Source organism: Myotis davidii, unplaced genomic scaffold, assembly GCF_000327345.1.
Source record: "Myotis davidii unplaced genomic scaffold, ASM32734v1 scaffold205, whole genome shotgun sequence".
Lineage (NCBI taxonomy): Eukaryota > Metazoa > Chordata > Mammalia > Chiroptera > Vespertilionidae > Myotis > Myotis davidii.
In genome coordinates, this window is record NW_006297573.1 from 4,675,000 (window position 1) to 4,691,882 (window position 16,883).

The window sequence follows — 16,883 nt, forward strand, 5'->3', positions numbered from 1 at the left end:
TGCCTCATTTCTTTCCCCTAAAGGGAAGGCTCCTGAGAGAGGCATTTTGTTCTTTCTAGTTGGATTCAGTATAATTCTATTGGTTACTTCCTAGAAGAGAGAAAGCATGGCACCTGACAACATCTCTTAGATCCATTCATCCTGTCAACCTTCATTAAATAAGTGGTTTGTAATGTACAGAAATGAAGACAACAGAGCCCTTGTTCAAGATACTCCTAGATTCCAGTGAACAAAAGTCTCTTCTAGGTTCCTGTGCACTCACAGCTGGGTAGAGAGTGGCCTAAGGGGCTATGGGGGTTCATAAGCACTCCCTTGAGAATCCAGAAGCCAGGACAGAGAGAGTCCCTATTGCAGGGGACTTGATTGGGTTCTCCTGCATCAGGCCAATGCCTCTAGAACAGGGGTGGGGAACGTTTGGCCCATAGGCCATATAAGGCCCGTGAAATCATTTGGTCTGACACTGCCAATGCATTAGGGGTGAGTTAATTAAATGTTTGACCAAATATAGCAGGCTAATTTTTAAGCTGATAATTTTGTGTGGCCCATGAATTATAAGTATCCAAATGGCCCTTGGCAGAAAAAAGGTTTCCCACTGCTCTAGAACCATGCACCTCCTTCCTGTGCTCACATAAAGACACAGGGCTATAGCAGTGCAGTATAACAGGATAGCTGTGGGCTGTGGAGTCAGCTCTCCCAGGATCAAATTCTGTCACCCTCACTTCCTAGTTGTGTGACTTCAGGGAATTTGCTTAACACTTATATGTATCACCTCATCTGTAAAATGAGGTTAATAATACCCATCTCAAAGGATGGGCATGAGGATTAAAAGTAGTAACAGATAGGACGAGTGTAACAGTAGGCCTGGCACATAGTTTATGTTCATTAAATAGTTCAATACATGTTCAGTGACAAGGGAAGAGAAAACCGGGCAGATATGGCCCCAAGAGTCCCAGTGGCAATCATCTAGCCAAGAAATAAAAACCAAAGTGAAGCTCTTCTAGATTCTGTATTCTAGCTGCTTTGTTCCCATTTTCTGGGGTAGGATGAAAGACAGTGGGGGCAGGAATAGGAGGAGTCATCAGGGGCAGAAAGCACTCATTTGGGTGACACAGTAGTAATCCTGTACTGCTGCTCTTTAGGCATAGCTGGTGTTCAAAGAAGATTCTTCTTGTCAGGCAAGTTCATAGGTTCCCCAGGGTCTCTCAGTTAGAACCTTAGTCTGCACTCTCTCAGTGCAGCTGGTTGCTTACATCAGTCCCTTCAGCTTCTCCATTGAGTGACACCCCTCCAGACAAATTCCTGTTTCCTTCGCCTCATCCTGAGCAGAAAGTCCTTTGGGCAGGGTACCTTTAAAAATGCCTCCCTGCACTCCAGGCTCACACTGACTCCCTCGGTCCCATGTGGCCTAATCTGGTCTTTAAAAACACAGACCTTTCCTGTCACTGGTCATAGTCTGGCTCACCTACTAGGTGATCTGCTCTAGCCAAGAACTGCCAGCCTTGGTTTTCCCAGGTATGGGTCAAATGCTATCCTCTCTCCATTCCAACTGCAGGGGATGAATACCATGCTCTCCAAATGGTCTCCTCAAAGCCCCTTTGGTAGGTTTTAAGGCAGTGAGAGAAAGGGGGGATGTCATATCCCTTCAATAACCTCCCCTCAAAGTACCAAAAGGATTCTCAAAACACATTTTATAGTTTGGGTTTTTCTGGCTTCTTCCTGACAGGCCCTGCTTGGTGGGGGTTTCACCACCTGCACCTATATTTCTAGCCAGCTGGACAGAGGCCTATTTAATCTGAAAGGGTTCCCCAAGTGACTTCAATGTCAACACTCTGCTCTATCCCAACCCTTCCTAGGTAGCCACTCCTCCTTGGGTCCCCACAACAGAAAGAACTACTCATATAGACTAACCCTGTAATTTTTAAAGGGGAGACCTGAGACCCTGATATTCCTCGCCCTGACTCTTCCTCCTGAAAGTCTAAGCTGCCTGCATCTGAGGGAGCTTGCCAAGCTGCCTGCTTGTTTTCTTCTTCCCACAAGGGCAGCTCTCAGGATCCTGTTGGCCTGAATCTCATGCCCTTGACACTACAAATCAAGGCCCCCTAATAGAAGTGGAATAAAATACCAGAGGAGATGACCCAGACGACAGTGTTTACAGAGTGTGAGGGGCCCTGCCATGGCCCTCGGTGACCTGTGCTGGAAGGGAAAACTTGGTTGCAAATTGCAAACTAAATGGTTGGGTTTCTCCAGGCCTTAGGCACTCTCAGACCCCACTGGCCCTAGCATGTATCCAGCTATGCAGAAGACTTCCAAAAATATAACAGGCTGCACACAATCCACTGAGACCTTTGTCTACTCTTGCCATCATAGCAAGGGGACATTGGAAGGGCAAAAAGGCTGAAATATTCACAAAAGCCCAGAGCCAGCCCAGGCCACAATTTTCACTATAAATATAATTCTGACATCTCCCAAATCTGATTCATTTTAGGCCTGATAGCTTTGGCCACATAGAAATTATCTTGGCTGCATTAATGTGTCTCAAAGGACTCAAACTTAGTTGTCCAGAAGGGAAACGCTAATTCTTAGAAAAAATCCTTAATCCATAAGTTAATATTTAGTGAACATATAAAAGATTAGCCCCCTTAGACTAAACCACTTATTTCTTTTTTTAAAATATATTTTTATTGATTTCAGATAAGAAGGGAGAGGGAGAGAGAGATAGAAACATCAACGATGAGAGGGAATCACTGATCAGCTGCCTCTTGCATGCTCCCCACTGGGGATCAAGCCCACAACCTGAGCATGTGCCCTTGACCGGAATTGAACCTGGGACCCTTCAGTTCACAGGCTGACACTATCCACTGAGCCAAACCAGCTAGGGCTAAACCATGTATTTCTAATTTTTGTTTTTAAGGAGAGAGAGAGAGGGAGAGAGAGAGAGAGAGAGAGAGAGAGAAAAGAGAGATCCTTAAAAACAAAATTAAAAACAAACTGGCCAGTTTAAAGACAATCTCACCAGCTTCTCCTATTCTCAGAGCATCTGAAGCTCAACTGCACATGCCATGCTATATGTCGTTAATTACAATTATTTGCTGCCTATTGCTGGCTTTCATTTGCGACCCAGGTGGGGGAAATTGTGAATTAATACTCATGCTAGTTTTTATAATTACATTTAAAACTATTTTATGGTTCCAGGAAGTTTTCCATTCCCCTAATATCTTGCATAATAACACCTTTCTAAAAAGAGTTATACAGAGTAGAGCAAACCTAGGATTGGGTTTTGATGCTATTCTTCCTTCTTTCTTCCCTTACTTTTCACTTTGTTTTATTTCACAAAGATGGTTCTTCTAGTGTCAGCAGAATGAACCAAAATTTCTTCTTTTTCCAGGTAAGAAAGACAACCTTTCTGAGATCCACTTTGCAAAACTTATGTTCCATGCACATCGGAAACTGGTGTTCCTTACACAGCTTTGCAAGTACCAAGTTCTTAGTTACCCAGTTATCTCATTATCTTTATGTAGTTTTAGAGGATAGAGTTACACGTGCACAGAGGCATATGCTGAGTGTGCATTCCTGTGCAACATGTTCATCTACATGGAGAGGACACCTGGTTGTCTTTGATGACAAAAAGTATCAACTGTGCCTGGTAATCAGCTAAAGACCCTTCCAGTTCTGTGATTTGAACAACACAGAACAATTCAGAATGTGAAAGGGATGCAGTAATAATATTTTCCCCAGAAAAGAGTTATGAAAAAAAGACATCTTTTTTTCTGTGTGTGTGTGTGTGTGTGTGTGTGTGTGTGTGTGTGTGTAAGGTTTACTTCTTTTATTATATCCTCAGAGAGTTTGTCTCATTTATTGATTTAGATTCTTTTAAGCTTCTTGGTCACATTTTTATATCCAAACTTTTTCATGGTTTTGACATCTAATTATTTCTTACTATTACATTCTTTTATTATTATTACATCAATTTATTTTTTTATTGGCTAATGTTTTACATATGTCTCCTTTTTCCCCAATTGACCCCTCCCCCCAGCCATTCCCACCCGGGGCAAGCCCCCACTGCCCCAGTGTCTGTGTCCATTGGTTATGCTAATATGCATGCATACAAGTCCTTTAGTTGCTTTCTAACCCCCACTCCCCTACCATTTGTCTCTAGATCGATCTATTCTTATAAAAGAAAATCTTAAAAAACATGTTCTTGATCCCCTTGGCCAGCGATATTACTACTAAGAGGTCTAGAAGGTTGTGTGGGAAGTGTGCACAGATGCCACACTACATACTCTGAGAAACTATCATGAATCAAGCTCAAGGACAGAGCAGAAGGAGCACACAATGGCATTTAGGTTTCTCACCCTCTCCCTAAAATTAACCTGCATGCAGAAGAATCTTTCTGCATGTAAAACATGTCTCTGCAAATCTTCAGTGTAGATCAGTTCTTCTAAGCAAAGGAGATTGGTGAGGAGAGGAATGGAATTGGATCCTGCTGTAAGAGATACCCACTTTGGAAGGATAGGACTGGGGGGCTGGTGAAGGAGACTGAGATGAGTAGGAGAAGCACCGGAGTCTAAAGGGTGCACCAAGCTCAAAGTACGGGTTATAAAAGGAGCCAGTATTAGTTAGTGTGCTAGTTTCTTGTGGCTGCCACAACATATCACCACAGACTGGTGGCTTAAAACAATACACATTTATTCTCTCAGAGTTCCGGAGGCCAGAAATCCAAAATCAAGGTGTCAGCAGGGCTGTGCTCCCTCCAAAGGGCAGAATCCATTCCTTTCTCTCCCAGCTTCCAGTGGCTCCAGGCATTCACTGTAGCCACAACAACCCAATCTCTGCTTCTGCCTTCTCAGGGCCTTCTCCTTTTAGATGTCAAATCTGTCTCTGCCTTTCTCTTATAAAGACCCTTGCCACTGATTTAGCATCAACCTGAATAATCCAGGATGATCTTATCTTGAGTCTTTAATTTAAATACATCTGCAAATACCTTTTTTTTTTTCAAAATAAGTCCCACATTCAAAGGTTCCAGGGGTTAGGATGTGGATGTATCATTTTGGGGGGCCATCATTCAACCCACTACTGCCCCCAACAGCATAGGAGAGCTGGGAGGTGAGGAATCCTGTGTGGGAAACATGGAATGTCAGAGAGCAAGGAGAAGAGAACTAAGTGAAGCCGGATGCTGTGAAGGAGGAAAAGAGGACAATGGGGCCTGCACAGTAGTCAATGCCAGGGCATCTGCATCCTGGGACGAGGAGTAACCACTGCTAAGCCATTGGATGCTGAGCCGAGGGTAAGGATTTCCTGCCTTAGTCAAGACAGACTTAGCAATTAGGATCCATAGGGCTTGTTGAAGAGTTATATGCAGTTTTGTTCTCAAATAAAACAGAGAAGAGGTGATAGCTAACCTGATTGACAGACGTGGGACTGGCCAAGCACAGGGCTTTGTTCTGGATCTATATGGATGGAGGCCACCTTGGCAAGACTGAAGGAGCCACAGTATGTGGGGCAGAGTCCACGCATAGTGTCAGATTGGCTCTGATAATTAATAGACAAAGGGGCAGGTGTCCCTTGCCCCACCCGTGCATGTGGTGTACTCCATATACTGGCAGGGTTTGGGGAGTGTTCTTCTCTTGTCACTTCCTCCACACCTACTCTTGACCAGCAGTTACGAGATGACCAGTTGCTTGATAGTAACAATGAATCACAGTCTTTCATTTTGCTCAACTACCAGGAGGTCCCGCCCAGGCCCTCATTTCTAGCTCCCTGGCTAGTCATGCCTGTCACTTTCCCTAGTAAGCTGTTTTTAGGCCAGTATTGCGTGGTCTGACCAAGATGGTCTGGGCCAAAACCGGGTTGTGACAGATCAGGCATGAGGTCAGCTGTCTCCCACTGGCTTTCAGCCTAAAGTTAATAGGGTGGAAAGCATGGCCCATTTCCTCACACATGCTCAGACACCATCCCAACATTTCATTGTAGTTGTGGTGTAAAATGCTGATTTTCTTCCAAAAATGCCTCTTTATTTATTTGTTTGCATGTTGACTAATCAAAGCCATACCCTACCCTGCCTTTATCCCGAAAGGACAGGAGGTGACTTCCAGATTCTATGGGACTTCTCAGAAACTCTGAATCATCGTTACCTGGAAAATCCAGGGGGTTCTCATTTAGTTGTTAGTAGGCCATCCTAATCATACCTCCAATGATGCAGGCAGATAATGCTGCCCTCATTAGCCAGATGAGCACCTCTGTGACAAGCTAAAGTTAATAAAGTTCCACTAGTTCCTTATGGAACAGAACTGCAAAATATGATGTGGGTGTACATCAGACTGATGGTAGGAATGTGTGAAGCAAGACAGAGCCACATACCCTCAGGAGCCCGGTGGCCAGATGGTGGCCCCAGCGACCTTCGCAGCTTTTGCCTCCCTGCAGGCTTTCGTCACCCCTGACTTCATAACCGACCTCTTTCTCCCCTGCTGCCAACCTCTCCCACCCTCCAACAGCGGCATAAACCTCAGGGTCACAATGGGACCACACTACAGTCAATTTTAAGGCCATTAGCTTGCCCAATTACTAGAAATCATCATTATTATCTGTTTAAAGTAAAACCTCTGAAAGACATATTATAGAAAGTGCAAATGTTAAAACACTATCTACTTATTATGGACCTGTTAATCAGATAGCTACTTTTTAGGAGAGGAAAAGGATCTAACTTGGTAAACTTGTCATGACAAGGTAGATGGGAGGATATGAAGGAGGGTGATTAAAACCATGGGTATCTGAACAGGATGGCACACTGTTCAGGGGCTATAGGCAGCCAGAAACATCAGAAGGGCAAATTACCTAACCTCTCCAAGCTTCAGTTTCCTCATGTACAAATGAAGATATTAATAGCACCATTACATAAGGTAATCTATGTAATGTATTTGGCATTATGCCTGACTCATAAAAGCTTAAGAAATGTCAGCAGGGATATTATTGTTGAGGTTATGTTAACTGTTATTATTATTACCAGTAATGGCAGTAGTAGTAGAAGTAGAAATACTAGTCTTGGTAGTGGTAATGTACTATGCCCTGAGAAGGGTTGGGTTAAGTGGAGCTGATACAGAAAGTCCTTAAAGGAGAGTGTAGGCAATGAAATGAGAAAGTGGGGGTAGGGGTGTCAACCCCAATCCTTAGCTATGTCATAGCTTTGTCTGGGATTAGCTATAAGGGAGACATCCTGGCAAAGTGATTTTAGAGCCAAACACATAGGGGCTCAAACCTTGGCTCTGTCACTTGATAATGTGTGACTTTAGGGAATTCACTAAACTTCCCAGAGTCTCAGTGTCCTTATTGATAAAATGGGACTAATCATACCTGTATGAAAATTATACATATAACATATCTGTGACATACTTAATGGGCCCAGTGCCCAGCAAATATGTCTCATCTTTCACCTGGCCAAGCTCTTTCCCCTCCACACTGTGGCTGGCAGACTGCGAAAGGAAAAATCCATCCAGATAGGCGAGAAACATGAGAATTTGCATTGTGGGCTCTTTGTTAGGAGAAGAAAGATGTCACCAGCTCCCTTCCTTTGTCCTCCCACGGGGGAGCTGATGGAATGTACAGCAAGGCTGATATATGTTAGCACTTGCACCCATATTTAGTTATAGCAAGTAGTGGGTAATTCTGAATTCACTGATGTCATGCGTTATTGCAAAATGGAAGCCATCCAGTAAAAAGAAGCCCCGAAATATATTTTCATGGAAGTTTAACTCTGAGCATTCTGACTTTGTGCCTTAACATGCATGGGGTATGGGAACATGTCTCTGCCATAAAGTTGAAGATAATTTTTAGAAAAATTTATAAATGTAATGGCTACAAATATCTTCCCATTATAACCTAAGCTATTTATCATTTGATCTGAGTTAATAGAAGATATGTCATCTGTGATAGAGTAAGTTTAGAAATCTTTCTTCATTTTAACTGTTACTTTCCTTGATGAAACTTTAATTACACTGAAAAAATCTTCAAAATAACCTCATTTCTATTCTCAATATTGTTTTGATGACTTTATTCTTTTATTTTTCTAAATTCACAGAATACACTTCCTCTCATGCAAAGTTAGTTCCACGTCTATGTTTTCTTTAGGTGTTCTAAGTAAAAAATAAATAAGAATTTCAACATTTTCAGTGTACTTTCAAAAAACTCTCTAATTTATATTACTGCTCCTGACACCGATATATAGTTATATGTCATTAGTTACTAAATGTTTTCTATAATTATGTAAATTATGTTGACACTTTCTGGTAGGATGCTCACACTTTACTATTTTGTCATTTGCAAAGTTCTGAAATGTATCAGAGATAACCATTTTGCAGCATTTTCAAATTAAACAGCTGTTAATGGGTTCTGGCTCTCTTGCTGCTTTCTTTGCCTATAATGTTTAGTAACTCGGCTCTGCACAAGAGGCTCTTCTGTAAATATACCCTCTCTCCCTCTCTACCTCTTTCCCAACAGACTTAAAAAAATGTTAACCAAGTTATGATCACTGACCTTTTGGAGCTCATGACCAGATAGAAAGAAGGAGATACAGTCAAGTACAGACCTGCAGGTTACTACAGTACAATGTAGAAGACAAGAGTTATGATAAAGGTATGAATGCCATGACAGATGAGAACAGATGAGAGAATGAATAACTGCCCAGATGAGCTAAGGAAAGCTCCACAAATGAAGTGATGTCTAATCTGGGTCCTGAAGTTCCTATAGGAGTTTGGTGAATGAAGTGAAGAGAAGAAAATTTTAGGCAGGTGCATAGATAGAGGCATAGTTGGGGAGGATAAGGAGTGGAGGATGCCTAGAATTGTAGGATGCAAGAATCTAAGCATTGACTAATGAGACACATGGGGAATCATCTGTAAAATCTTTGAAAGCCACATGTGAAAAAATCTTCTTTATTCTATAAGTAGTGGAGCTACTGAAGTTCTTTAAGCAAAGAACTGACGAGATTCAACATTTCAGATCATAAACTACATGGTGTGGAAGACAGACAGGTGAAGTCTTTCTGGTTCCAGTAGCCTAGAATGATATGTCTTTCAAAACCACAGAAGGGAAAACAATCCCCCTCCATCCCAATTATGCTTAGTTCAAATAGACTATTCCATTGTTGCTGGATAGCCCATGAGGGTCTGAGTAAGAAAAATATAGTGTCCTAAGCAATTCTCAGACACTTGAAGAAAACAAGGTGATAAATATGGTGGATTCCCTACTTTACAGCCCAGAGCCCCAGGAGGGTGACCCACCCCACCTCTACCATGCTGCCTCCTGCATGGAAACAGGGTGCTGCCATACTCTATGTGGGGACACGATCCACCACATCTCAGCCATATCCTGGTGTGAGGACATGCCGGCCTTACCTCTGAAAAACCCACACATAGACACATGATCTGTCATGCTTCAGCCATCCCCACTCCAGCCACACCACATCCCAGCATGGAGCCCTGAAGAAGCAGCTGTGTGTAGCCCCACTACTTCCCAGGTTACAGGAAGAGGCACAAAAAGTAGTGGTTGTAACAGGGGATAGGGGAGAAAACGATGAAGGAAGAATGTAGACAAAGGAACAATGAGGAAAAGGTTTAAAAATAAATGAATAAATATATGAATGAATGCATGATAAATCATGAGTTAGAAGAGAGAAGTAAACAGATCTTAAAAATAAGGGAGAAAGAAATACCAGAGAGGAAATATTTTTTTTAAAATAAGAAAGAAAAATAGCCGAAACCGGTTTGGCTCAGTGGCTAGAGAATGAAATAACATGATGAAGTATAGTATAGTTTTTTTTCATTCCCCTAAGAAGCTTATTTATCTTTCTCACATGCTTTTGAATATTCTTAGTGAGTAGTGTTGAGCAGATGGAGAAATCAGAATAGAGCCCCTGAAGAGAATATTTCCTCCTTTCCACTCTTCTCCAACCATTTGCTAAGTATTTCAAGTTTTAACTTTGGGAAACCACACCCATGTGATAAATCATTCACTGTCTGACCTAGCTGGTCTAAACACACATCTCTATATTTCATGGCTTATCATGGTGGAAGGGGTGGGAAATCAACATTTTCCACATTTTAAGACAACAGAGTAGAAAATTTGTTGTAAGTACAAGTCTCCAGAATCATTTTGGGGTCACCAAGGAGCTTTACTGGACACACCGTGAAGGTAACTCCTATTACTGGTCGTGGACCATCTGGTTATCACAGTTTCAGAGGACAGAGCTGCCATGGAAGCTGTGATGCTTCTGGCAGACCTAGAGAGTCAGATGCATTCAGAATGGGTTGAGCACATCTGCACCCAGAAAAGTTGGAAGCCAGCAGACACTTTCCTTCCTGTCTCAACTGCACAGGCCAGCAGGGAGGCCTGCAATTGGTATGGGGGCAGCCCATTTATCGGCATCACACAGGGCAATCAAGTTAAATAGAAGTTACTTCTCTTCAGGACACAAGGAGAACAACCCTCCTGCTCAGCCATAGGAACATGGGAGTGTGCAGGGGAACAAAAAGAGAGCCCCACAGCCATACCCCACTGGGAGGAAAATGAAGGCTACAATGGGCCAGTGCCCTCAGTGTGGGTGCATGGGGCAGCCCTCTAATAACACCAAACAGAAGCCCCGTGTGGATAGGCCACCCAAGCGTATCCAACAACAAGTACCACGTACTCAGAAAGCTGCTAACATACCAAGCCCCTTATTTGCAACACTGGGTGTACTTATAACAACCTTTCACAAATCAGAAGGCAAATGTGAAGTAATATTATTTCAGTAGGGATATTGTTTTCTGCTCCCATTTCAGACCTCCTCCAATTGAAGGAAACATAAGAAGGAACTGTAGATTCTAAAGAGTTAGAAAAATTAACAGGTATGTGAGAACTTTGAGTATGGTTCAGAATGAGATTGAGAGAAAGATAGAATGTTTTAAATGGTCCTCTTACCTTTTTGTCACTCAGGCCAGAAACCTGGTCCACATACTCCTCTTGGATCATGAAGGCAGCTAAGTTGGCAGTGTAGCTGGCCAGGAAGATGACAGCGAAGAAGGCCCATACTGACACCATGATCTTGGAGGTGGTCCCCTTTGGGTTCTGCACCGGAACGGAGTTGTTAAACACCAGGCCCCACAGTAACCAAATAGCTTTGCCAATGGTAAAAGATGGGCCCCCTGGCTCTGAAATGAACAAAAGACAAAGACAGAAAGTTAAGACAGAGTCACTGGTTCTGTTGAAACCTCAAGCACACAGAGCTGGTAAGTTCCTGCTCAGAGCAGGAAATCCTCCAACCAAGACCCAGCCCTTTCACAGAAAGCGTTTTAAGTAGAGAGCTTGTGTCTCTCTTCTCCTGGGAAGGACCCCCTGAGGGCATAAGAAAGTTTCTCAGGAGAAAAAGCAGAGGCTTGGGTGCATATGGGATCTTGCTCCTACTAATGATCATGACTCAGTCAGAGCACTGGAGGGGCCAGCTTTCTTCCCCTAAGATCAAGACCCTCAAGATCATATCAAATCCGAATAACAAAGGCAACCACCCCATTATAATAACACACATGTCCCTATTCCTGTTGTTCCTAAAATTTACATTACTATCTACCAAGAAAATATTTCAACTTCAAAAAGATTAGCAAGAACTGTGTGGGGTCTTTTTCTACCATTGTCATAGACCTCCTCCAATTTTATTCACACTGATGCTAAATGGCTTTCAATGCACTTTATTCTGGTTTTCCCTTACAGTCTAGCATCAAGCACTGAATGTTTCAAGGACAACTCTGACCCCTCTCCAATGCCAGCACTTCCCCAATGGTTTCCTACAGTAGCAGCTCCTGCACAAAAGAATGTCAGGAAGCCCAGGCAGGTAGTCATAAACCCCTAGCTTTGCCACATGTAGCTGTGGGCACTGAGGCAGGCTATCCTTGACCTTCCTTCCCCTGATCTTCACACAGATAGTGTCAAGACTTCTGCTGATAATCTTCTTGTGACTTTACTGCTTTCTCTGCTTGGCGATGATGAGATCTTGCCTGATGCCTAGGTCTGCGTGTAGCCCCTCCACTGCAGAAATGAACATCTGCCTGCACAGTTTTACAACACATTAGCTCAGGTCTTATGATATTACCTGTGATCCTACAGCATCTGCTCAGCCAACTAAATCACCGGTGACTACACATGTCGAGCCTAATATCTAACTGTGCACACACATCTGTGCATACAGACCTGATTTCATGGAACAGATGTGTAACTAAAAAGATGTTTATAAATAAAAGTTTTATACATTGTAAAATGCCTCAAGGAGTCTTAATATTTAAAGTGGCCCCGTGTTGAATGCCTTTGTGAAGACAAAGCATCGTTTGGTAAAGTAATTGTAAAGTAAGTCCTTGTTCTGAATTTCATCTCTGAATTTTTGCCTCCTTGATTTTCTTCCAGTGTAGGGGAGGAGGCACACTAACTTAAGCTTTTGACATGGTCAACCTATGTATGTAGTCATGTGCTTCTCAGATGTTTCACTTGTTAGCAATGCCCATTGGGATGGGGAGCAGGTCAAGCTCCTGGATGACCCTCTGGCAGAGGTGGAAAGCCCGGACTGTACCATGCTGTGGAGGAAGCCAAACTTCCACCCAGAGTTCACACAACAGATAAGAAGGTAGGTTGGCACCTGGAAATACTTCAGTGCAGTGGTGGGTGACAGCATGGACTGTGAAGTCAACAGAAGCACTAGGCAGCTATTTCAGAATACAGGAGCCTAGCACCCATCTCCAGCGATTCTTATTTAACTGGTATGGTCTGGGATTGTTATTCTAATATGCAACCAAGGTAAAGAACCACTATTTTGAAACATGCAATGGTCCAAGCCCCACTCTGGACTTAGTGAATCAGAATATCCAAAAATGAGGTCACGCACCTTTGTTTTTTAAGTGTCCCACAGATAATTTTTATGTATATCCAGGGTTAAGAATCTAAGAATCTTTCATCTTGAAGGTCTAACTTCAGGATAAAACTCTCAGAAAAGGTGTAATATTTTCTAACCCTAGAGTGTCAGAAAGTTTTAGAAGACCTATTTATAAGGACCTCATTGCCCCCTTCCTAAATGCTTCAAACACAAAGGCAGCCCTCACATCTCTGGACTTACCTAGCCAGGAAACTGGACTTCCCCCATTAGTAGCTGTGGGTGAGAACTGTAATCTTCTGGCCATTGTACTTCAAATATCCAACTCTTATACTTCCTGGCAGAGGGATAGAGCAGGACACGTGCTTTGGAGATGTTGTACCTCAGTGGCGGTCCTTTGGCTATGGAGAACTCTTTCAGCCACAACTACTCCCGTAGCCTGCTCTTAGCCTAAGGTTATCAAAATAGCTTCCTCTTACATGTCTATGCTACAGGTATCTCCTGCCAGCTTTCCTCTCATTTCCTTACGGGTGGAACTGGGTTTGGGATCAGACTTGAGCCAGGGTGGGGACATAGATTCAAACTAACATCTTAATTGGGTTATTTCTAATGAGTCTTCAAGCTGGTGACATAAAAAGCTTAGGGTTCATTTTCAGAAATGGGTAAGTTAAGGAGAAGAAAGCAAATGAAGGGTTCAGAGGTTCGAAATTGAGAGCTAGAAAAATGCAGAAATGCAGTGGTTTTAATGGACTTACCTCTACCATCAGCGAGGCACCTGTTATAACCCACAGGGCTGAAGTACTCAAAGACAAAGACAGCTACAGCTGAGACAATGAGCAGCATCACAAACATCATCACCCAGACGTCAGCGCTGAAGGGCTCTGGGGAAGGAAGAAAAAATCAGTGCTGATGGTTAAAACAGAGAACAAAAAGATTCTAATTGATTTACCTATTTATTCACTTATCCAACATGAACTTTTGGGGGAAAACAAATGAGAGGTGTGTACATCCTTTCAGACAACCAAGGCCTGGACTGGGAAGAAGTAAGAGGCTATGCCTGAGCATCTCTATTTATTTGATGGGCAAGTCAAGGTTTATTTTCTTTCAAGTACATAAAAAGAACAGCATTTTGCCTATGAAATTTTGAGACTACAGAGATAGTTTCTGCATTGGACCAGTATGTGGGTCTTTCAGTAAATGGTACAACTGGAAGACATACCAGATATGGAGTAAATGGATCATATTGGACTGATTCTTGGTTTATGGTGTCATCTACATGGCCACACCACACAGTAGAGACCTAGGAGAAGTCTTCACCAATGCTCGCAAGCCTAAGAGCCAAATTCATTCTCAACAGACTTAGCTACTATTTCAGGCTTGAACTGATTCTATAATAATTACATACAACAAATAGCTCCCTTCCCCCACTTCTCTTAAACTTTCATAGACTTACATTTTTTAACCCAATTTGATGTATATATTTTATTAGACATCATTAGGGTGTGAGAATATAAGTCAGTGTTAAAAAACACATCCACATTGAATAGCAGTATCTGCAACAGTGAGAATTTAGCAGATGACAAGGAACATGCTTCAACTATAATTAAGCAGACAACTACAAGCCAGGCTCTATCATCAGGTCACATAGTTGATGGGACAAGGTCAGGCAAGAGGGCAATAATGATCCACTACACTTTCTTTAATCGCTTTTGCTGAGTTTCTTCCAGTTGTATTACATCTCTCTGGCTTACAGGTGTCTAGAAATTGAATACTACCTTCCAGTAGCCGTCTCTCTGAAGGCCTGTAAAAAGGGACACTCTTCGGTCCCATGATACACTGCTCCCTCAATTGTGTCTCAAAATAGTTCTGGCCTTTTTAGCTAACACATCACATTGTAAACTCATAACTATGTGAATTAATATGCTGCTTTCTCCATCTTCCAAATCATTAATAAAGATGAAGTTAAAAAAACGGAGAAATGGCTGGAAATTAGAAAATATTTTCTTACTTGAAACCTTTACTTGTGGATTCTCAAGGGAATTATAAAAGCCTGGCCACTTAATCAATTTGAAAAGGACTTTTATAAGGGGCATGCCAGCTATGAAATGCAAAACCTTTTTGTGGCAGCCAGAGATGGAGGTAGAAGGTACAATTCAAAGCCTCTAAGCAGTGGATAGAGAACATCTCTCCCCATTGGTTCCAATTGATTGCAATACTACCCTGATTTCACTTTTGTTTAAAATTAGGGAATAACTGAGTAAAAAGTACTTTCTCTATGCTTTCTCTGCCCCCTATCCCCCATTAAGCTTAGGGAAATTTTCTGTATAAAACAACAACAACAATCATATTTGTATTGGTCTTTACAATTTAGAAAGTGATTTTTCCACATACTTTATCCAGTCCTTATAATGGCTCTTTCATTTTGGGTTTACCATATTCATTTTACAGAGCAGTGAACTAGATTCAGAGGTCGTTGTCCTCTCAGGACCAGTTTATGAAGTGAGGTCAGTGAGGGCAAAGGTCTGTGCTTTCCCATTGTATTATCTCACATCTTAGTCTCTGGCCACCACATTATTATTTTTTAAATATATTTTATTGATTTTTTTTACAGAGAAGAAGGGAGAGGGATAGAGAGTTAAAAACATAGATGAGAGAGAAATATCAATCAGCTGCCTCCTGCACACCCCCCACTGGGGATGTGCCCGCAACCAAGGTACATGCCCTTGACCAGAATGGAACTTGGGACCTTTCAGTCCGCAGGCTGGCACTCTATCCACTGAGCCAAACTGGTTAGGGCAGACCACTACATTTTAGAGCTCAAACTGTGTGTTAGAACACAGGCTCTGAAGGCAGCCATATCTGGATCTGCCCATTACTAGCTGAGAGACTCTTGGAAAATTGCTTAACCTGAGACTCAGTTCTTAAGCCAAAAAATGGGTATAATGATAGTATCAATGAGATAATATAGTCACAGTTTGTACAACAATGCCTGGCACATCACATAGTAGGTGTTCAATAAATATTGGCTTCTCTCACCGCTGCAATTAACTTACTGCTACACACACACACACACACACACACACACACCCTGCGTGGCATTCCTATGACATTCTAGGGCTATCCCAATGTATCACTGGCTCTTCTAGTCTAGAAACTAATTAAGGTTAGTTCTATGCTGACAGGGTTAGAATTAGAATGTGGTGTGTTTTGTGTGTGTGTGTTTTTTGTTTGTTTTTATTGATTTCAGAGAAGAAAGGAGAGGGACAAAGAGATAGAAACATCAATGATGAGAGAGAATCATTGATCGGCTGCCTTCTGCATGCCCCACACTGGGGATAGAGCCCACAACCTGAGCATGTGGCCTGACTGGGAATTGAACCTTGACCTCCTAATTCACAGGTCAACACTCAACCACTGAGCTATGCCTGCTGGGCCTAAACTGTAGTTTTGTTTGTATATCTTAATGTTCAAATTATCCTTGTACAGGAAAAAGCAAATAAAAACATAAAGCTACTATGAGAATTAATGCATACATAGAGTGTGTGCTATCTAATAACATCCTTATCTAATAAAAGAGAAACATGGTAATTGGCGTACAACCGCTACCCTTCCCATTGGTTAATCAGCGAGATATGCAAATTAACTTCCAGCCAAGATGGCGGCCGGCAGCCAGGCAGCTTAAATTGAACATGAGGCTTACTTGCTTCAGTGACGGAGGACTCCAACGTTTCCCGCCTGCCTTGCCAGGCTCTGAGCTTGCAGCTTGAAACATTGTAACAAATATAGAAGCTAAACAAAACCCTAGAAACCTGCTTTCAGCCAGCTGGGCCTCAGAGCTGGAGTTGCAACAGAGTTTCGATTATAGAAGCTAAACAAACCAGATACCTGCTTTCAGCAGCAGAGGTCTCAGAGCTGGAGCCAAGCCTCAGAGCTAAAGCTGGCTCTCAGCTCCAGTGACAGCCATAGAAGGTAAATAAATCCCAGAATAAAAAAAAAAAGA

The 16,883-nt window shown here is 42.4% G+C and overlaps 1 protein-coding gene across 2 annotated transcripts in view; it reads right to left on the reverse strand.

Moving 5' to 3' along the window:
* Positions 1-16,883, reverse strand: part of GRIN2B (glutamate ionotropic receptor NMDA type subunit 2B) — a 416,163-nt gene that overhangs the window by 32,530 nt on the left and 366,750 nt on the right. For both annotated transcript variants that reach the window (XM_015570169.1, XM_015570170.1), the window contains exons 9-10: positions 13,639-13,764; positions 10,951-11,180 (exon numbers count right to left, since the gene is read on the reverse strand). In XM_015570169.1, the coding sequence (XP_015425655.1) occupies positions 10,951-11,180; positions 13,639-13,764 (356 nt within the window). The remainder of the gene's footprint in view (positions 1-10,950; positions 11,181-13,638; positions 13,765-16,883) is intronic.